Here is a 22,821-nt window from a genome sequence, read left to right as displayed (position 1 = left end):
AAAGAAACGAAACATAAAAGCACGTGTGTATACGGGTCAGAAGAAGCGCTGCTTAATGGTTGCCGCCTGAACTAAGGCGCCTTGCTGGCGCTTCCACGACCCGGTACCTGTTCGCGGCGCAAGTGTAGAAAGCTTTCGTTCATGTCTCACTACGAAATGTTTGAAACTAGAGATAAATTAAATATTGGAAGAAAAAAAACTCACAGCATAGCAAATCGAGTTCCGTTCGAGCGAAGGGGTTCGGTTGGTTGAAAGAAACGGGACACTTTTCGAAAGAAATCCTCCACGCCCCGGGCCTCGGCCTGGCGCTCACCGGTGGAATGGTGTTAATTTAACCTGTCCTCCGCTTTTCAAACGCTAATTCCACTCGCCCCGAACATTCGACGGGAAGGAACGAAGAAAAACAACCCGCCACAACCGGAGCCGATCGGTGGATGGCGCTCCGGCGTTGGACGCATTGGATGGCGATGATTTATGATATGTTGAGATGTTAACTTAATTACACTACCCCTTCGCTTCCCGCGGACTACCCAGGACTCCCGCCAGGACCCTAGCGGGCTAATCGTTTTTCTATAAACCGTATCGCTTGTCGCTCGTTCCGTGTGTTCGAGGCCACGGACGCTTCCTTTGCGGCATGCCGTGTCTCCGTGTAGAGACATGAACCCGAAAAAATCCGGTCAACCGAGCGAGAACGGGGTGAGGGAGACTTTTCTACGGATGAATAAATTAATCAAAAAAAAATAATAAACAAAGTTTTGTGTCCAAGAAGAAGGCAATACGGGACGGTATCGGCCATCACGGGTCCCAGAGCGACGCATTAATGAGAACGCAATTAAAATTCGCTCACCACGCGGAGGGAGATCCACTGCTTTGCTCCGCCATTTTGCACCGCAAAACACCGTGACAGGACGGGATCCGCCACCGGAACCGGGAGTTGATCGGGGCCGGGGGGCTGTCGATGGTGTCGGCGGGACGAGCAGAAAACATCGAAAGGGTGTGCTTTTTGATGTGCGAGCGGAACAAAAGCGATACATAGCCGATACGATGCCGATGGGAGTAGAGAAAAACGCACGGCAGCCCTGCACGGAAGGCAACCGGGATGGATCGCCTGCAGGACATTGGTAAGGCTGGCGAGAACGAGGGCAGTAATAAAACACGGGCACGAAAGTGCATCGAGGGGCGGCGATTTGGGGCCGATCGGCCGGCCGCGATAAGAAGCTCGATTTTATAGCGTGTAATGAAGGGTAATCAAGGATCGACATTTTTATGTTCACAATTTATTCAAATTATGCGTTAATTATGTGCACTCGCTCGCTCGCGAACAGGCGCGTTGCGTCGTGTGACTGCACACTTTCAGCACAGGACGAGGACGAGGTCGTTTCGCAAAAGCGGTGCGTGCGCTTTGATGTTTTCCCGGTGCTCAAATGTCCTGCTGGTGTGGACTGTTCGACATTTGATAGGTTGCACTCGCCCGAGAAAGTGAGTGAAATGGCCTGATGTCAAAATGAGTTTCGAGTCATTCGGCACGAGATGACATTAAGTTCTATTTGTTGACGTTTCTTAGACGAAAACATCCTTATTAGATGAGAACTTTAACTGTCATCTACGCACAGACTTTCACTGTCAAATAGCGTTTGGCAGAAACATTCCTTCCTTAACACGTTCCGTAACACGTCACCCATATATGGGTTACGCTATTATTGTTAAACATAATGTTTTTACTGTGAAATATTGATTGCTACAGCCGAATTATTGGTGGTTTTTTCTACTTTCTCTTTAACCCCCTTTTTCGTTTGATGCAAAACTCGTCCGTTGATGGGATTATTTTAGGTACGGAACCTGTTTTAAAATCGAAATCTAGCATGCCTTACTTCTTTGCAAAAACAATTTGGTAGAACTTTGGGATATTATTCGAGTGGTCAGAATTTTTATGTCAAATGTCCTACCATAGCCTGACAATAAAAGTCCTCGTCTAATAAGAGCCAAAAACCACCAAATCTCCCGGTTTTAATTTTCAGCTTTAGCGAGGTTCGTGTTTTGTTTGCTAATTTTATCAGAAACAATTTGATAAGGATTACCTTAAATGGTGGTACCTTAAATGTTTTAACATTTTCAACTTGACTTTCACTCTTTTCATAGAAAATCATATGGAACATTTTGTTTGAACCTTTAGTTTTGAAACACGACAATATTGTTCCTCTAAATTTTCGTCGACAATCACCTTTTCTTCACTTCCTCGATGGAAGCGATCCTCCATTCAGTTCCACCTCTCGTCACCGATGCAACACGATCGAACATTCTTCTGGTTTCGGAGCGTAATATGGCAAACCGCATAGGCCGGTTGGACGGTTTCCCGCCGATATTAATGGCCTTTCGCAGTGCAAACGAGCGCGATAACCCTTGCCCCGTGTGCGATTTCCTCCGACAAAAACCGTTGTGGCGCTGCGGAACGGAGCAGGTAAGCCCTCACCGGAACGCGCTAAGATTAATGTTGTCTTTGATCAACGTTGCAGGAACGCTCCTTCCAAAGCGCCCTCTCGCTCGCGCTCGCCCGATGACTCTTCCGTTGCGTTCCGCGAAGAGGAAACCGGTAGCCGTAATCGTTGTCAATGCGGTTGTAAACAAATGTTTCCGAGATAAGCCGCGCAGTCCGGTGCCGCGGTACCGTATCCATTCTTCACCATCTTCGTCTATCCAGGTAGACGTCGCTGAGTCACCGGCCTCCGGATGGATAGCGATCGCCGGCCCTCGCCGGTTCGTCGCAGGCCGGTTGGGTTCTTATCTCACGGGTTCTTCGGCAGCAGGCAAGTGGTCGAGACCCGCAGACGTTGGCCGTCAGTGCCTTGCGCCTGTTCATTCGTTCGTTCGTTTGTTTGGGTGATAAATGGTGTTGCTGTTTGCGCTGGGGTGTTGGAGGGGTATAATCGTTGCTGCAAACTGGGGACCTCGTCGTGGTCATCAACGATCGACGAACCACTTCTTCGGCGAAGATGCGGAATGCAGTTCCTCCCGTAGACGCTGTTGGTGATGTCACTTCGCGCCGAACAATCAAGCACAATTACCACATGATTCTAGCCATAAAATAGCACAATTTAATTTCATTCAACGGTGGTCTTTTATATTTGAATGGCTCACAGAATCTTTATTCGAAATTTATTAGCGTTATTTATGTGCTTGAGCACCATATTTTCACGTGTCTCATTCTCATGTTTGCTTAATCTTTCCAGTTTCTATTGGAAAAAAGGTTCAAAATTGTCTTTCGATATAAAATACAATTTAAAACATTGTTTTATTTTATCCTAAATGAGCCACAAAAAGATTGCATAAAAATTGAATAGAATTATCATGTGATAAAACATGTGGGTTCCTTAATAAGGTCGTTTGAACTAAAATTTGTAAATCAACGAGTATCAATTTGATGAAGAATGACATACAATTAAGCTTGGAAATTGATGTATGTAATAAACATTTGATTCGATCATATTTGGCCAAAAATACTTAAATGGTGTTATACAAATAATGTGTCAAACAACGTTGCATACAATATTTAACCCGACACTGCTTGTCTATTTTTTAGTTTCACTTCACTACTTTCTCTGATCTGGTGATTAAAATAAAAAAAGCTAAACCTCTATAGTCCGGTGAGTAATTTGATTCTCACCTTAGAAGAAGTAATCCTATAAATAACATTGCAAACACTGCTTTGCGTATGTAACCTGAAACCAACCTATAATAGATACTTTCGCGAGATTTCACCAGTCTTTCTTACACATTTTCGAGCAATTTGTCATCAAGAGCGGGTCTTTCAGGTTCATATTACTTTTCTTCATGCTTTCAATCCATTCCTAGAACTAAAATGTCAACACCTAATCGGATAGGCTAGTGGTCTACTTCCGCGATCATGACCCCAAAACAGGCTCGCAGTCGGGCCGATCAAGCGTTCCATTATGTCAGCCCTCGCGACGGAAGACATTAATTTGCCGCTCGGGTGAGGTGTGAAAAAAATCTTCAACCGATTTTCGTTAATCTGTAATCGCCCCGCCGAAGGTGAGTGAGAACAGGAATATAGAACGCGCAAGAAAAAGTAGGCACCAAAGAGAACGAACGTTCTAAACGTGTAAAGCATGAGAATTTTTGAAGGTTCGCGATCGCGTTCATTTTTATGCTGTCGTCTTTTGTTTTGTTCCTTGTGGCTTCTGAGGTTTTGTTTCCTTTTGCGGGAGTTTTTCTTTTGTTTTTTTTTTTGTTCAAGGGCAGCACGGCTCCCGCGGGATGGATGAAAGAGCACCACCGAACGAAGCTGGCCATCGAAACAAAGTCGATCCAGAGGCCCCGGCGAAAGGTGAGAACGACCCACGGCGATGTCGAGCGCATCCGAAACCGAAAGAAAAAACAGCGTGGAAAAAAGAAGCAAACCCTCAGCTCGCCCCTTCATCGATCCGATCGGCGATCGGCGGCTCGCTAATTACAGGGCAGGCGAATGTTTTTTCCCTCCCCGAACTCGCGCCCTTCCGAATCGGTCGCGATCCCTTCGGAGGTGATCGCGCTTTTTCGTGTCTCTTAACGGTGCTCCTTTCTCTGGCCGCCGCTGGACGAATCTCGAGGCGTTGCGACGACGGGCAGCGACGATGAAAAGTGCATCCTACTGACAGGTTTTCACGACAAGCGAGAGTAAAGGAGACAGCGATGGATGCTGGTCGATTTATGATCGTGTGAAATGAACCTCAAAGCATCCTTGAAGCCGTCGATCTCCGCGAGCGGCGTGAACGAAACACATCATCCTAGGTGCGTCTTTCAAACGGCAACCCTCGCTGACTCTCTGAAAGCCGCCGACTTCTGCAAAATCGGTGGACACGCGGTCTCCCGGAGCCCGTTGATGGCTTCCGGCCGGCGTCGTTTTCCACTCACCCCGAAAAACCCAAACCCGATCGATATCGCAAAACGTTCGGGCCACGATGGGTATCGAGATTATTAAAAAGAAATTAGGAAACCTTCCCTTATCTTTACGGGCGATGTTGCTGTTTGCGGTGCGTTTTGTTTTATTTTCCAACCAGAAGCCAATAATTTCCAGATCAAAGATTGCGAACATCGGAACCCGCATTTCGGCGGGGGCTTTGGGCTTTGTTGTGTGGAGTTTTACTTTCCTAAACCACTTCATTCCTTCGCAGGTCGACCTTTCTTTTCCGTGAGACCATAAAGTAACTCTTCCGATGGCCCTTTTTTTTTCTTTCGTTTAGGAAGCACTCGAGATTAGTCGGTGTTCGTTGCAATTAAGGATTTTTCGTCGAAACGTTAAAGATGCCGCTTTCGTTCCAATGATTCGGGTAGGGGTGTTTAATTTTAAATGAAAGGCGTGGAAAATCATCTAACCCAGCAGTAATTATCTCTTCTACGGTGCAGCTTTAATTGCTGTTTTGTAAAAATGAATGTTTACTGTGGACGAAACATTTTCTAAACTATTTGACGTGATATAGTTTTGTTTATCATACATTCAAAATATTAAAACTGATAGGAAAACCTTTCGGTGGGAAATAAACGAGTCCATTAAACGTTTATAAATATTCACAAGGCTTATTTATAAAGACATATTTGTAGCACCGAAGCAAACCTTTTGAATAACTAAATATTGTGTTTATTTTATATATCTTATTAAATTCTGCATTACTCTCTGTCACGCAAGGTAACAACTGCCCGAAGCAATCGAAGGGCAATTTATTAAAAAATATATCAATTCCATGATTGAGTAAGCCAATTACGGGCAGGTTTTTTCTTACACATTACTTCACTCCCCAAGTGCTGGTGTTAGTTACATAGTGCAGTGCTCTTTGTGTCCGGTGAGCATTTTCCAGCGTGTTCCATCATGTACGTTATCCATTTGCTCGCTACCTTGGAGAGCTGTCGTTGGATGCTTACGTCGTAACGACGCTGTGGAACTCGTTTTTCCACCCTGCACCACGACGGCCATAGTTAAGCCAACCTTGCAACATTATTTTTCACACGTTGCACAGTAGAGGAAGGTTTCAGCGGGCGCTCGTTCGGTAGCGGGAAGAGCTTATTTTTTCGCCGATAATTACCGAACAGGCAGCTCACGGAAGGACCTGAATCGCTTGCGCTCACGCGGCAGGGACGATGTGTTGATGATATTCAATCAGTTATAACCGTGCGGGAAACTCGTTTGTCTCCGAGAACGGCTTTCCTTGGCTTTATTTCATTCGTGTTTTTAACGTCTTCTCGCATTCCTCGGCGGAATAAAGTCATTACTCAATCACCACCCGGGATCGCCCCGGGGCCTTTCGGTGGACAAATATTAATATTAAATCAACTTTCAGCAGGCTTTTGTCGAACAAAAGAAAAAAGAAGGAAGTAGTAAAATCGATCGATCGAAAAGTCGAGATATGACAATATGAAAAGGGCACATAATATTTGTTCGAACGGCAAAAACAACAACAGCGTAACGAAATGGGCTTTGAAATAGAAACAAACAGTTGTCGGTAAATATTTTCATACGGGCCAGTTTTCCTCGGTCATATCTTTTTCCGGGGCACCATGTGTTGCCACTCCCTGGTGCCGTCATCCTTTCTAAAAACCCCGGCCTGGCAAGCCACAAATAGTTGGCCGCATCGAAGCCAACGTCTTCGGTGGAACGTTTTATTGAACCTGCGTCTGAAGTCGGCGAGAGTATCAGGAAACACTCGGCAGGAGCGAAACACCGCAGGGCACGGATCACCCGTTGCGGGAAGCGTATCGAATCGGAGGACGAGAGGGATTGGCTGAAACGAAGGAAAAAATAACACGTTGAAGGATCTTTTCAACGAAACCGATGCATGTGTACGTTTTGCTTGTCAAAAAAATATAAAAAAAAGTCATAACAGAACAGAAGGACACCATGGACGGTTGGAAGAAAAGAAACTGAGAGAATGGAAACTAAGAAATAGTAGGAGAATTTCATTTTTAACAAATGAAAAACTTGAAAATAAAGATGCCAACAAAACGAGCTGCTGCAAACGGCTTCGAAATGTGAATAATGTTCACGACCGTCCGCTCGAGAAGGGAGAGTGTGTGAGCTGCTGATGAGATGATGAACTAATGAAGGAAAAAGACGTGATGGGAGGAAAAACCCTGCCCCACTCGAGGCACACCCTTCACACCCTTCAAACAAGTGAGCGAGAAAGGAAAAAGAACAAGCAGGCCATCATAAAATAAAACCGATGAAAACGACAACGACATCCAAACGAGCTCGGTAAAGGGATCGGGTTCGGCAGGATGAGAAATAAATTGCTTTTTAAGCAACCCACCACATTGCGTGCGAAGGTCCTTTCGCAAATTGTCTTCCCTCGCTTGGTGTGTGCTTTTCCTCACGCGTTTCCATCCATTTCCTCGATCTCATTACGCCCGTCGTCGCTCCCTCTACACTCACACGGAAGTTGCTTCTCACTCGTCCCGACAAGAGTCGCACTTCGCTAGGATACACTAGAACAAAATGTGGTGAGTTTCAATAAGCCGCCTCTCAGCCCATTAGAAAGAGCGAGACAAGTGAGGAGAGAAAAGGAAACAAAGATCGCCAGAAGAGAGCAGATAAATAGTAAAGAAATAAATAAAGCGTTTCCTTGTCTTCCATCTCTTCACTCGCCATTTCTGTTTCACGGGGCGGAGCCGGGAAAACCAGTTTCCGACGGCGGCCTTTATTTACTCCAATCCGGTGCATCGAATTCCCCTACTTTACGTTCGCGCTCCGTGAGGGTGTGTGAGTGCTTCTCAACATAACACTGCTACTTCAGTCTTTCGCACATGTTTTCCCATTTTCCCTCATCCGTTCAAAAGCCACAACACTCTTGTGCGAGTGTGTTGTTTGTGTACCACACCTTCGAAGGAGGAAGAAAACGAAAAAAAAACACCAAAACCATCCTCTACTGTTCCTTTTCCCGCCCGTATCCGACCGTTCCCTTTTCGCACGCAAGGGTCCCACCAGCATAACCAGGGTGTCGTCGAAGGTTTTGAACGCCTCGCGATGATGAATGAAGTTTAGTCTCGAACTGGTTGTCAGTCCGTTCGTACGCGTTTTTCCCCCCTTAGCAAGGCACGGCTCTGCTGCGTAACCTCGTCTCGAAGGCTTGGAAGGTGGGCTTTGTGAACTTGTGTTTGTGTCCTCGACGGTGAATGATAGAGATAGGGTGCATCGTTTGTGGGCGAGCTGGTGTTGGTGTTTGCATTTTCCACGGGGCGCCCGACTGCATACGCTCGAGACTCGCTGGAGACAAGTCGGAAGTCGCAGTCTTGGGAAACCGTCGCTCGAACTAGCAGTCCATCGGAACGCAGACACTTTAGTCGACTGTGCGGATTGAGTCTCCGTTTTACGAATCGGTGCCCTTGCTAGGACAAGGTCCTTAAATTGAAGTGACGTGAAAGTGAATTAATTCGAAACAAGTGGTGGTGAAGATTTTCAAGAAAACTTGGTGCAAATGATTGCGACAATAATTGAAGGTGAATAGCTCTTTTGGCAAAAAAATAGAGCGTGTGCATAAGATAAAAGTGAACGCAGTCTCAACAGTTGCAAATAAATCTTCCGTGTGTGTGTGTTGTCGAGCAACTAAACTAATCATAAACCAAAGCGAAGGACACGAGCTCATCGTGAACGCATCTTGGGCGAGAATGCTTCTGGAAGCGGCCCACGGCAACAATCACAACCCGCACCATCTGCTGCAGCCCCCGCCGGCACCGCACCCGCACCACCATCCCCTGCACCCGCAGCATCCGCACTCGCAGGCCGCAGCCATGGTGGCGGCAGTGCAGGCGGCGGCCGCCCTCACGGCGGTCAAAAGTGCAACGAACTTCTCGATCGCGGCCATCATGGCCCAGGGCAACAGTAATCCCAACAACAACAACAACAACAACAGCAACAATGGAAACAGTAACAACAGTGACACGGGAACGGCGGCTTCCGCAGCGGCAGCGGCGGCGGCGGCCAACACCAGGATCGAAGAAAGCAATTACCGTAAGTAATCCTTCCGCTTGTGAATTTCCTCCAACGGCCCTCGAAGGGGCTGGAAAAAGGGAAGCAGGGAAAACGTTTGGGATGTGAATCGATCGATCACACTCGCTAGAAAAGCTCGGAACATTTTTGAACGGACTCCAGCGTAGAGACTCCAAAAGCCGACGGGTATTTCTGCAACACGCGAAAAAGAAACCCAACGCCATACGAAGGTTAACCTTAGAATATCTGCTCGGATTCCTAGTAACAAAATGTTGCTGAACTTGAGGATAATTTTTGACTACACAAAATTATAGTGCATTTCCTGTAAGGAATTGTAAAGACATTTTCATCATGTTCTTATATCTGATATGAAAATACATTTGATTGGTATTATTCTGTTTCTATTTGATAATTTTCTATCTAAGACAAATTATTTACCAAATAAGGATTAAAAGAAACTATGTTTTAGAGAAGAGGAAGTCGGTTAGTGTCTTTTAAATAAAGTTCTAAGCACCTCGCATTACCTCTCCTTCCACAGACAATAATAATTGAAGGTTTTGTAGATTTGATTGAATATGTTTCATTGATAATATTTTGAAAATCTACTATAAACATGTATACCTTTAACAGATTTGAGTGACATGAGAAAAAGTTTTATGTCAAACACAAAGAATGAACACCTCAAAGTTTAGATTTTCCTCAAACCATAAATTTATGTAGATACTAATTTGGATAATAGAGTTTTATTTTATCTCTCAAAAATGAAATTATTTCTCTGTGTTGAATGCTTCTTCGTATGTGTATACGAGAAAATCAACATACTAGTAAAAAGAGAGCAACCCGATCCCAATTTAAAGCTTCTTCGATTACGACGAACCTAAATAAACATTCACGTGATTGATAGAGACTGCCAGCAGTGACGAACAAGCTTCAACACATGCTCGCCTTTGGTCGCCCTTGCCAATAACCATAAAACAGAAACTCCTATTAGAGAAGGTCATTCGGACGTCGTGGGGTCGGATAACACGCAGCAAAACCACTAGGAAGGGAGAAATGTATTTCAAGCCTCGAAACGGAAGGCAACGGGCTGGGTGATCGCGGGCCGTTCCTCCGAATCGATCATTCGAGCGGTTATGTCGTTTTCTATCAATAACAATCCGGTGACCACAAATGCTAACCCCGGGTTCGGCTTTCCTGCCTCCGTATAGGACCCCGCTCGCGCACACCGGAGCGTTCGTCGGAGGTGGCCGAAGAGGAGATCAACGTGAACGTGGAGGACTGTAGCGATTCGGAGGAAAGCACAGAGCAGGCACGCGAAACCCACTCGAGGACGGCATCGACACCGGCTAGCGTCTCGGATGAGGATCGTCTGTCGCCGGAAATTGCGCAGGTAGGTAGAGGTGACGTCTATTAGAGGCGAACTCTTGATTGAAGTTAAAGATAGACACGAGCTGGATGAAACGTTGCTTTGACTCACGGGTGATTTTGTTCTTTGCCATCTGCAGAAAGCGCCGAAAATCGTTGGATCCTGTAACTCGGACGATTTGCGACCGGTGCAGTGTCATCTGGAGACGAAGGAGCTGTGGGATAAGTTCAACGAGCTTGGAACCGAGATGATCATCACCAAAACTGGACGGTAGGTGTTGTAGACTATAGTAGTCTCTAAATATCTTAAAAGATTTTGAAGAATAACAAATTTGGTAGTTTGTGCTATATCAAGAGTTCTAATATCTGATGGTTGGTGTTTTCTCCTCTGCAGTCGGATGTTCCCCACTGTTCGCGTATCCTTCTCAGGTCCGATGCGTCATCAGACGGCGGCCGACCGGTACGCGGTCCTCCTAGACATCATTCCACTCGACAACAGGCGATATCGGTATGCCTACCATCGCTCGGCCTGGCTAGTGGCCGGAAAGGCAGATCCACCTCCACCGGCTCGGCTTTACTCTCATCCCGATACTCCCCTCGGGCCGGACGCACTCCGGCGGCAAGTGATTTCCTTCGAGAAGATCAAGCTCACCAACAACGAGATGGACAAGACGGGCCAGATTGTGCTGAACTCGATGCATCGCTACCAACCTCGCATTCATCTGGTGCGCATCGGACCTAACCAGTCGGTTCCTACGAGCCCTGCTGAGCTGCAGGAACTCGACCACAAGACGTTCGTGTTTCCGGAGACGATCTTCACGGCGGTGACGGCGTACCAGAACCAGCTGATCACGAAGCTCAAGATCGACTCAAACCCGTTCGCCAAAGGGTTCCGGGACTCATCACGGCTGAACGACTTTGATCGGTAAGTTTGGGGAACTCTTGGGTTCTTTCTAAAGGGCTTCTGTTTAACCGGGTCCATACTATCTTTTGTTAATTTCTCGTACAGTGATCCGATGGAGTCCTTCCTGTTGGAGCAACATCTACGTTCGCCGTTGCGCCTCTTTCCGGATCAGGTGATGGCACAGCTCGGCGGGGCCGGAGGCGGCGGTCTACCACCCTCGATGCAGTCCGGAGATCCTTCCGTGCTCCTGGAGAAAGCCCGCCAGCAGCTGCACCTCTGGGGCAACCCTCAGGCCGCCTACAGCGAGCTCATGCTCCAACAGCTCTACCACCAGCGTCCGAACTTCGGGCTCAACTTTGGCCCACTCTGGCAGAGCCAGTGGCCGACCCAGCTGCCACCCGGATTCCTCCCGAACGTGGCACCCCCACCGGCCCACACCCCGGCCATGCAGGGAGTAGCGGCCGCCGCCGCCGCCGCTGCCGCCGCTGCAGCCGCCGCCAACGGTTCCGGTCCGAGTTCGTCACCTTCCGCGACGCAATCGTCCGGACCATCGGTATCTCCCGAGGTGCGACCAAAGTCGTTCGCCCGCTTCACGCCCTACCAAATCCCGCAGCATCCTTCCTCACCCGCGCCACCACCAAACCCCGGCCACCCGCACCACTCGCCCGCCACACGCTCCGGTTCGCCCGGATCCTCACGATCTCCTTCGCATTAGAGGGCGATAGAGAGAGTGAAGAAGCGCTGGTGCAAGGTCGAAAGTGTCCGAGCAGCAAAATGCACACGTGATAGTGTCCGAGTCCCTTCGGAGTGTATTAGTATTAGTATTGTGCACACATACACACACAGACACTAGAGAGGCTTCAGTTGAGTTTAGTGAGTTCGTTTATAGTGGTTGTTTATTATAATTATTATTTTAGTAAAAACCAAACCTAACGCCGCCAGAACCCGTTCGATCGCGCGTTTTCTTTATGAAAACCGAGCGCGAAGACGGCGACGGTAGAATGTGTTGTAGTTCAATGTTGTACATACAGCTCCTCCGTACTCTGTACATATAGGCACGTTCAGGTGCACGTTAATCAGCAAAGGAAAATCACGCGCATCATCATATGGATAAATAAAAATCATTATTTAAAAATCATAGAACAAGAAAAGTTTACGCGTTTCTATTTATCGTAATTGATTTTAGATGGTTACTATTACAATGAAAGAAAGCAAAAGAAATGTGGGATTTGGTCGTGAATGATATGACCTGCTGCCTTGACCAAATAATGTATTATTTTTGCAAAATGTGTTTACATTCTTTGATTTTCACCAATGTTTTATTGCATAAGGCACTGTTTTCAATATTTTAGTATTTATTACAATTAAAATCTAAATCCACAATTTAGTTAATCAAGAACATAATTGCATTGAAATATAAAAAAGTAGACGAATTGATTTATATGTATGTAAACTTTAAATACCCAAATTCTCAAATTTGTTTTTCTAGTTGTTACTACAAACCACATATTTGATTCGCCATGTTTAACCATCTAAAGGTAGTTACTGAATGGAGTTTTAACAAAACATTCGTTCAAGGACTTATTTCAAATTTTCTATTTCATGTACGGTTCGAACAAAGATTCCGGTTTGATTCTTCGAATTCCACAATTTCTTCGGCTATAACTTTTAATGGTTTATTTTCACTGTGTTTAACGCTTTCTCGATAACTTTATCACCCACTGAGCTTCTGAGCAATTAAAACAATCACCTTTCCGTCGGACGTGTGTGACATTCAAGATGATTTTATTTGCCCAATCCAGTGCAGTATACTCATTAGCTACTCGCTGTTTGAGGAATATCAGAGTGAGTCGATTTACAGTTTTGGAAACACGCCGAGTCAAGGTCCTTATGGTAATTATGCACAATCAATTTTTTTGAAGAAAGCTGGCCCATCCTATTCTAACCTTGTGTTGATCGTCCTTATGCCGAGCTCGAGTTTTATATAACCCTGAACGAAGGAACCGGGCTGTTTTTCCGGTGTCCTTGCGTCCTTTTCGTCCTTGATGACCACGGAGATGAGCGTCGTTTGGAAGCGTTTAACCTTCCCCGGGTTCATCCCTGGGCAAATTACTTTCCCTCGGGAGAAATAGATAACATAAACCGGGAAGAGACATTAATTTTAAAACTGCCTGCGACGAACCTGTCCCTCCCTTCACCGTAGAAAGGACAATTCGCCCCCCATAAAACCTCACCCGCGGTGGCACGTGGCAGCGACCCGTCTTCGGCTCGTGGCCCGCTTTTATGGGCTCCATGTGTCGAGGTCGGCCTGTCGGGCCATTCGAGGCTAATTTTTAGCGTGAAGCTATTTCTCCTTCGCAAACGAGCGAAAGGACAGATAATTCCAATTCGATTCACCTTTCCTCGGCGAAGGCTCGTTCGATTTCGTCAGGGTCGCATCGGTCCGTCCAAAGGACGAATCAGCAGATCCGCAACATCGTCGGCTGGGAAGGGCTGGTAGGGCTCGATCCGCGGGAGTGCGAGGGCATACTTATCTGCAATTTGTCCGGTCACGTGTCGCATCCAGTGCATGCCGGGCTGCGGAAGGGCATGTCCTTGCCGATTTATGAAACCTCGGAGATCTCGGCGTGAAGTAGTTGGCGAGATAATTGGCCAGGCGTTGCCCTTGACGCGTGCATCCGTCGATCTGATGCGTGTGTCCGTGCGTTCTGTTTACGTATCCTTTTTGCGGAGGGCGTGTGACACACTCGGCATTTATTCATTCCTGTTTAGGAAAAGGTCTTGAGTGATAGGAAAAAGAAGAGATCATCGTCATCATCGCTGCGGCTAACACGATGTCCAGCAGTCGTTACCGATAAGTGTGTGGATGTCCTCCTTCATCCCCCGGCATGAACATTTCGGCGATCGATATCAAATAAGACCACCGTTTGAAATTGCGTTAATTTTTCGAGTCATTTCGAGGATGGTTTCCATTACTAAAGCATTTGATTTTCACTAGACGCACTCCAAAATCGCATCCCGGGCGGGATTCGAAGCGAGTCTAGCGAACGGAGCCAATTATTCAATTAATAAAATTTTACGAGCGTAAAAGTGTTATCGTTTCACTCGGCAAAAGCGGGATTTGCCAATTCTATCTAAAAACGACCGTACGTTCCCGAACGCACAAAACGCGACCTGATTGCTGGCATTGTTTTCCTCCACGGTGCATTAGAGGGATTGCGTGCTGGTTTCGCGAAACCCTGGACACGATGCAGCAGAAAATGGCGGCACTGGCGACCAGAGAGAAACACAGTGTGTGTGAGTGTGAAGGAGCAGAAGAACACAACGAGAGAAACAAAACTCGCGCTGATGATAATACCGTTGAGGCGACAAAAATATAAATTGGAATCTTGTGAACTTGTTTATTCTGGTGCAAGTATTTGCCCGGTCGGGAACGTTTTTGGGTTGGCGTGAGAGCTGGAGAATTATTCCACCAGGATGTGTTGTGACGGATTTATCTTAACGGGTAACGGTAAAGTATTGGAATCATCGATAGAGAAGAGTTTTCCTCATTTTAAAGAATTTAAAATTAATGTACGTATGATCTGTAAGAGTTTAAAAGTAAGCCTGTTTTGTTCATAAGATTTTGCAAAACGATTACTTTTATACAACGTATTTTCCTCCTAGAGGTAGTGAAAATTTTCTTTCAAATTTGTTAGAACAATTGTACCGAATGAGACTAATAAATTATGATTTTTAAAATGTTCAGCATTAATTTGTAAAATTTCCATTCGCTTAGAATTGATTTGAAAGAAAACTTTCTCTACCTCTAGGAGGAAAAGATTCATCTTTGCACCCAAAAAAAAAAACGCACCACGGCAAGAGTTGCCACCATTCGCCATTCGGGGTGCGAAACCGAAGGCGAAGCAGAGCGCTGATTCTCATAAATTTCGCAGGCGTGAGATGTACCACTTTGCTTTTTCCGCCGCGTTGCGGTGATTGGCGCATTTTCCCGCAACGACCAGGGAAAATCCGGTTCCGAGCAGGCGAGCCGGAAGAATCCGTTCCAAAGGGTGGCGAAACTCGCTTTCACGCGGCCGTGGAAAACGTACCGAACTGTGACGAGGACGGAGGGGAGGGTGGGAAAACCAGCCCTGGAAGGTCCTTCTACGCTCGCCGCCTTTTACGAGGTGGAGGAATGCAATTTTATGATGACGTGGCCAATACCACGGTCCAGTCGTCTGCAGCGGCGTGAATTGCCCTCGCTGCCGGTTGTCGTCGCGAAAGCGAAAACGAGCCACGAGCCCTAACGGCCACGGTGCGTAAGGACGCATCCGGAGATCCCGAGATCCAGAGCACCGTGGAAAGGCTTCAATTTATCAGCCCCGGCCCGGGTTGGGTTTTTTGTCCGCAACGAATTTATCCTCTTGCCGGGAACACGCGCTCGCAGCGTTGAATTTGCTGAAATCGAGATTTTATCGGGGAGCGCATTTTCCTGTGCGAGTCCGTCGAACGGAATTTGATTGTGTGCGTGGCGTTCGCGGTTCGGTAAGTGCATTTTAGCACCCGGCCAGCAAATTGGATGCTATGAAGTGACAAAAGTCGACGCCCGAAAAAGGCGCACGTTGGAACGAAGGCTAAGAACGCCGAACGTCGTTTGTCTACGTCGCCATATCGGAAGGCGAAAAACTATCCTCACTCCCGGACGCGATGATGGCCCGAAATCGTTCGCGCGGAATGAGAGCGTGATTTGATTAGTTTGTTTCGCACAATTTGCTCTTTTTTAACCGTTGTTGAATAGTTTTTGTTATTTTGGCATATTTGAAAACTATTTTTAAAACTGGAACGTGAACTACATAAAAATAACATAAAAATCGATAATGAGATAACTTCAAAAATTGTTTGTCGAAAGATGTTATGTTTAAAAACTAATACAAGCTAATACTAAACAAAATAGAAATAAACTAAAAATTCTACATAATGCCAAACCAAATAAACAATATACCAAAAACATCGCAACCAGAAATGTATGGTGTAAAGTCATTAAGTGAATCCTTGAGAAAAGTAAACAGCAAAGAGGGTCCAGAAAATCCAACGGCAAGTGAAACCCGCCTAAATCAACTGTTTTAGGTTGCGGAAAAGCCAAAAATCACACCAAAACCAGCGGGAAACAATCGGCACCCCTCGGTAACGAGACCTGCCAGCGCAAGGGGAATGAGACTCAGGTCCGCCGTAACAGGCGTGAAATGATACCGGGAAGGGACGGGCACAAGGACAACGGCCGACGATAGATGAGAAAATTGGGAAAACGAACACGAACACAGATTACGAGGGAGCCAAGGGTGGTGGTAACGCAGGAAAAATGAACCCAAGGAAACATCCGAACGGAAAGCGATAAATTATATCAATTTAGCTAATGTCTAACACTTGTTCTGCGAGGATTAAGCGGTAAAGTGGCACTTCGTAATTGAGCTCGATTTCTTTTTGTTCGGCAGCACCGGATTTTTCCTTCGTACCCCGGTAAGCCACGGGAGGTGATTACTTTCGGAAGGCCCCGGGTGTTCGAACTCACGGTTTTCCACACGCGCTCGCGAGACGGACAAACACGCACACCAGAAGTGACGTGATTGTTGGCAACAATGCGGCTCCCGGGAGAGAAATCCGGGCGAATTCTTTTCGATTGGGAAAAAACCTAACGCCGAGGGTTTAAGTTTGTTTTTCCCTCCCCTTTCCCGTTTTCCCCCGATTCGCCCGGTCGCACAGATTGATGGGAAGAGATCAGCGAGGCGCCGGGTCAGGTGCCGGGGATGAAACGAATTCAATTGATTCCGTATTGGTTTCGCTGGTGCTTGGTGGAAGTGCGAGGGCCCTAGATTGATTTATCGATGGCCCGGGCCGTGGTGAGGGCGGTACCTCGGGATTAATTTGTTACAATTTCCATTTTTCGCGTGGGAAAAGTTGATCCGAGCGCGTTTTGATGCTTGGTGGCACCATATCATGAAGCGGTAAAAATCACATTTTTGTAATTCACTCAGACTCAGAAAAGATCAAAATTAGTGAAAAAGAAAAGAACTGTTTTTATACTACTTACTTTTACTATTTGATAGATGTATTGAAGTTGAAGCAAATAAAAGATGTCAATGTAAAGGTTATAACTTTTTTAAATCTATAATCTTTTAATAAATACTTCCATCGTTTATGGAAATGAAAAGAACTCTTCCAGATTCACATTTATTTTTGAGGAAAAATTATTCAAAGTATCTTTGTTAATTTAGTTTTTTGAATAAGATCATAAAAGAAAAAACGCGTAAAACAGTTTTTTTATGTTGTTTTGTAATTCTTTTTATCATGAATGTTTATTGAATGCATAATTAAAATATGTAACAAAGTAACTTGAACGGTTAAAATGGTTAGTTAATATTTCTTTTGAAATTAACTTCAGAACAATTGTTTTACAATTGAAATAATGTATTTAAACACTTATACTTCAAAGGGAAAAACAATGTTCCGAGGCAAACTCTCTGGTGTCAAAAAGCGATTCCTTAAAATGTGGCACTTTATCTTCATCGCACCACATGACCGTCACAAACCATGTGTCAATTGCAGCAAACCGTTTCGATCTTTCTAGCCCCGTTTAGAGCTAATGACTCCTTTTTCGCATCCCGCAACACGTCATAATTATCACGATCCTCACATTCCGAGCCCGGGCGCTCGACGACCACCCTCGACGTGCCACCCACGCCGGCGATCGCAAAAGATCGAGCTCGTTTCCTATCGCCTGTGCGCACGTTTTGAATGGAGGCGGTAGGAAACATACTCGCCCGACAATCAGAACACACATCCATTCTGCCCTTCCGACAAGAAAACAAACAAACAAATCTTCCGAGGGCCCTCGCAAAGGTCGGTACGATCAAGTGGCACATGTGGAAAGCGGAAGAGGGCATGGGTAACTGGACGGAAAGTGACGTCAAGGGAATGTTAGACCATCTAAGGAGCTGGAGTGTGCGTGTGTGCATGTTTTCGGGTGCATCGAGGTGTGGTAGAGCGCGGCGGAAAAGGGCAGGAACGATCTTTTCCTGGCCCGTCCCCGAACCGAAACCGAATGTCCCCGAGTCCCGGGATTCTTTCACCGACATAATTTATGCGTTCCGTTGCCACCAAAGCATGAACATCGAGGCCGCGTCGGGTGGGCGCGTGTTTCACCGTTGTGTATGTATGTGTGTGCGTGTATTTGAGCCTAAAACGGGAGTGGAAGTGTCGTGGCCCAGTCCCAGAAAACTAGAGCACAGCGAAAAAAAAACATACACACGAACGTGATAAAAACATACGATCATCATCGCGCCTCACAAATTTATGCTCGCCGCAAAACACGGAAGGGTGGAAGAGCGTCGCGTTGGAAGCTGTTGAAAAACGCGATCTTATTAAAATTTTACACTCCAACGAGATGAAAATATTTATGCGCTTGCACGTCGTGCTTCTGAAGCGGTTGAAAGAGGGAGGTAAAGCAGGTGCAGAAAATGATGAAGAAGGACGAAGGTGGTCTGGAATGTGGGACCTCTGGAATGAACGAACCCAGTGCCGTTAAGATGTGTACGTGAGTGTTAGAATAAAAGATGTCACACTTTTTGGAGATTTTGTTTATATACTCCTTGAAATAGGCCATTTCCAAATGTGCTAACGAAGGTGAAACATTTATAGAAAACTTACTTCGTCTTTGGGAAAAGAAGTTTACCAAACAAAACTGAAAAATCCCTCCTCGAAAGTCCCTAATCTGTGTGGGACACAATCTCAAGGACTTTTATTTTCCTCCGTCGTTCGCTTTTTAGATCATCCTATGTTTTTCCTATCTCAAACTGCAACGCAAAGGCAGCAAATAAATCCCGGGCGGCAGAACAGGACACTAGCCAACCGTAAAAGGATGGCAAAGAAAACACTTCCTTTCGGTCGTGACGAAACAGGACACGCTGGGAAACCGAAGGTCGTACGGGTTGGCCGGGGGGCGCGCGATGGCCTTCAACCGCACCAACAAGCGCGACCGGCGTTGCTGCATGGTCGTTGCGTTGGACGTGCGCAACGCGTTCAACTCCGCCAGCTGGACCCGAATTGGCGAGGCGTTGAGCGAAAAGGGAGTCCCCAGGCAGCTGCAGAACATCATCGGGGATTACTTCCGTGGTAGGATCCTGAACTACACGACGAGCAACGGGACGGTGTCCAAGAACATTACCGCCGGAGTTCCGCAGGGTTCTATCCTTGGGCCAACGCTGTGGAATGTGATGTACGACGGGGTCCTTTCGTTGCGGCTTCCCCCCGGTGTAGAGCTGGTCGGCTTTGCGGACGACCTCGTCCTCACCGTCCCGGGCAGAACACCGCGGGAGGCGTCATCGCTGGCGACTCGGTCTGTTTTAGCGGTGCAGCGCTGGATGGCGGAACACCAGCTGTCCCTTGCGCTGCAGAAGACCGAGATGGTCATGGTGAGTAGCCTCCGGATGGGACACCCGAAAGTGCCGGTTCGCGTCGGGGGCTCCGTGCTGCGATCCAAACGCCACATTCGCTATCTCGGTGTGCAGCTGGAAGACCATCTGTCATGGAACTTCCATGTTGAGGCGGTCACCGAGAAGGCGACACGGATCAGCCGGGCCCTGGGTTTTCTGCTTAAGAACCACGGCGGACCGTCCAGCATTCGGCGACGCACCCTGGCCAGTGTCGCAACGTCGATGATGCGGTACGCGGCCCCGGTTTGGTGGAGGGCGACGGAGCTGCAATGCAACCGGCGCAAGCTGAACCGGGTCCACAATCGGTCAGCGAAAATGGTGGCCAGCACGTTCCGTACGGTGAAGTACGACGTTGCCACCGTTGTTGCTGGGCTGCTGCCGATTGTGGAGCTGATACAGGAGGATCACCGATGCCACGAGCGCCGTCGAGCTGCCACCGACGCCCCCGCGACGATTCGGAAGCAGGAGCGGGCCGAGACGTTCCGGAGATGGCAGCACACCTGGGACGACCTCGCCCAGGACCCGGATCGAGGGAGCAGATATGTCCGATGGGCCCACCGCGTCATCCCGGACGTGGAGCGCTGGGTGGCCCGGAAACATGGACGTGTGGATTTCTATCTTTCGCAGGTGCTGACGGGGCACGGATTTTTCCGTCAGTTCTTTGCCTCAAAGAAGTTCATTCGATCCCCGGGCTGCCCGGACTGCCCAGGCGTGGACCAGTCGGCTGAGCACGTGTACTTCCAGTGCCCTCGTTTCGACGAGGTACGCGAACGGCTCCTGACTGGCCATGGCATGCAGCCAGCGACTCCGGACAACTTCAATGAGTACCTGCTGCACAGCCCGGGGGCTTGGGAGCGGGCAGCCGAGGCGGCGAGGATCATCTGCTCCAGGCTGCAGCAACAATGGACCAGGGAGCGGGCAGCCGAGGCGGCGCGAGAGACCGCGGAGGCCAGACAGCGAGCCACTGTGCGGGCGGAAGCTATCGCGGCGGCTCAGGAGCGCCGAAGAACGGGTCGCTTCGGCCGGGATCCGACACTCCGAGGAAGAGTCTTGGCGATGGAGGAGCCCGCCAGGACAGCTTTTAGGAGACGGGCACGGCAGCTGCTGGACAACATCAGGCGGCTACGAGGAAGACGACACCGGATGCCTCCAGCAGTGTACACGGCAACCATGGCAAGAAATGTAGCTGCGCTCAATTTGCACGACGCGGCTATCGAAAACCAGCCAGCAGCAGCAGCAGCCTTACGGGAGGCTGAAGAGAACCTCCGGCGCGCTCGACGTGAGCGACAAAACGAGCTCCAGAGGGCGAATCGCACAGGAAGAGTGCATTGAGGCCAGTCAGGCCATGAAATAAATGGAAAGAGAGGCCCCGATTGGGGAGTGCGTTAGTAGGGCTAAACGGCCAGATGCCCGCCCCCACACAGCTCTACCGTGTAGGTGCATGCTGTGTGGGGGCAACGTAAGGGCTAGAGAAGGGAGTAGTTGATTTTCCTGTAAAACTGTGATACTAGTTAAGCTTTATTATCCAACGAGGAATAAAAAACGAACCCTTATATAAAAAAAGGTCGTACGGGTCGGGCATGATAAGTAGTTCGGTAATAGGATACGCGGGCTGGCAGTCGCCGGGAGGTTTATCCCCGGGCAAGGTCGAGGGCGAGTGACAAATGTGGACTAACTTGCTCGGATTCCGATTCGTCCGTGTGCATTCGACGTGGGTGTCCTTTTCTTGTGTGGGTTCGCACCGAAACAGGAAGGGGCGAGAGGCGTGAGGCGTCGTTCGCGAAAATCAAAGCGAGCGGTGTGGGTCGGTGCCGATCGCAACACAAGCAGGAAGGAGAAAACTCGAAGGGAAAACTCGAGTGGCGAAGATTTATGAGACTTGGAAGCGATGAAGCGCGATGAAGTTTGGTGTTTTTCTTTTTTATTCCCATGGCTTTTGTTTTTTTAACATTCCTTAACGTTGATTTGTTGGGGTGTGACTTTTTGTCCATCCTTGATTTTTTTTTTCAGATTTTCCCCGGATCGATCGTGGGTTGAAGGTTTTTCTTTTTTTTTTGACTTGAGACAATGACTTGGGAAAATTCTTTGCCATGGGTGAATGAAAAGGATCAACAAAAAGTGACGGAAATCGAAGCAATATTTCATGATGCAAAGTTCGAGAACTTCCTAATCCAACGTTAGGTTAACGTTCTTGTGTTTGAAGAGAACGGTGGTTCCTGTTTCAATGCAGTGAGAACTTTGCTGTGCAAAGTCAAATTACATATTAAATATTTTACATTGAAATACCGCTGTGTTAGATGGTGTTACCTTTTTTAAGCGTCACATGCAGCGAATGCACAAAACTGTCACCTTTTTCCGAAATTATGGCACACCTTTGCTTTACCCCCCAGCCAGGTTTGTTGATGACATGTTTATCCGATTAAGCTACGATATTATCCACCTCCGTAAGTGGTGAGAAAATATTGCCCCATGCGAAATAATTTGTGTGGCAATGTCATTCGATAACTCTTCCCCAAAGCACGCGACAGGAAAGAAACCAGCATGAAAGTAAAGTGAATGCTTTGAAGGAAAGCGAGAAAGAAATACTATTCAATAACACTAACGGCCGTTGACCGTGAACCACCTGCTGTTCGGATTTTATTTATGAGGAACTTATTTGTTGCACTATATTCTTGAATTCTGCGGAAGGAACTGGAAGAAATGAATTTGCACAGAAACACCAATGGTTTCAGTAGCGCTGAAACTTCTTTTTTGTAAGGCCAAAGGCGTGCCACGGTGTCATCCCGAACGTTGAAATAAGAGCCGAAGAAATGTACGGAATACTTTTCACGCCCTCTACATCGCCACAGGAACGCCAGGATTATTTTGAAATGATGAAATTAATGATGAATTATTGAGCCCGTTCAAGATCTCGAACCGTCGAAGGTCGTTTCGAAGGGGCCGTCTTGCTTTAGGCTCGCGTTCATCACCTACATTTACAGATTTTCATCGAACTGCCTCCTTCGTCAGAGGCGGCCCTTCCGACTCCCGACCGGACCGAATCGATGGCGCTCTTTGACCCCCGAAGGTGACCCCGAGCGCCCACCGTGGAACAGGTTGCGCTGAACAAG

The 22,821-nt window shown here is 47.4% G+C and overlaps 1 protein-coding gene across 1 annotated transcript; it reads left to right on the top strand.

The window, feature by feature from the left end:
* Positions 1-8,649: 8,649 nt before the first annotated feature.
* Positions 8,650-11,955, top strand: LOC131263368 (T-box protein H15-like). Its single transcript, XM_058265556.1, has 6 exons — positions 8,650-8,917; positions 8,951-8,992; positions 10,180-10,361; positions 10,477-10,607; positions 10,731-11,261; positions 11,346-11,955. Exons 1-6 carry the CDS (start codon positions 8,650-8,652, stop codon positions 11,953-11,955), a joined length of 1,764 nt encoding a protein of 587 aa, XP_058121539.1.
* The last annotated feature ends 10,866 nt before the right edge of the window (positions 11,956-22,821 follow it).

Source organism: Anopheles coustani, chromosome 2, assembly GCF_943734705.1.
Source record: "Anopheles coustani chromosome 2, idAnoCousDA_361_x.2, whole genome shotgun sequence".
Classification (NCBI taxonomy): domain Eukaryota; kingdom Metazoa; phylum Arthropoda; class Insecta; order Diptera; family Culicidae; genus Anopheles; species Anopheles coustani.
The sequence above is the reverse complement of the archived record's forward strand: the minus strand, read 5'-3'. Positions and strand labels throughout refer to the sequence as shown.

What these genes read in the sequence shown, in the direction of transcription:
- LOC131263368 (XM_058265556.1), top strand. Translation starts at nt 8,650, where the DNA reads ATGCTTCTGGAAGCGGCCCACGGCAACAATCACAACCCGCACCATCTG. An exon ending in CAATGGAAACAGTAACAACA is followed by an intron (nt 8,918 to 8,950) that starts GTGACACGGGAA and finishes CCGCAGCGGCAG; the next exon opens with CGGCGGCGGCGGCCAACACC. An exon ending in CGGCTGAACGACTTTGATCG is followed by an intron (nt 11,262 to 11,345) that starts GTAAGTTTGGGG and finishes TTTCTCGTACAG; the next exon opens with TGATCCGATGGAGTCCTTCC.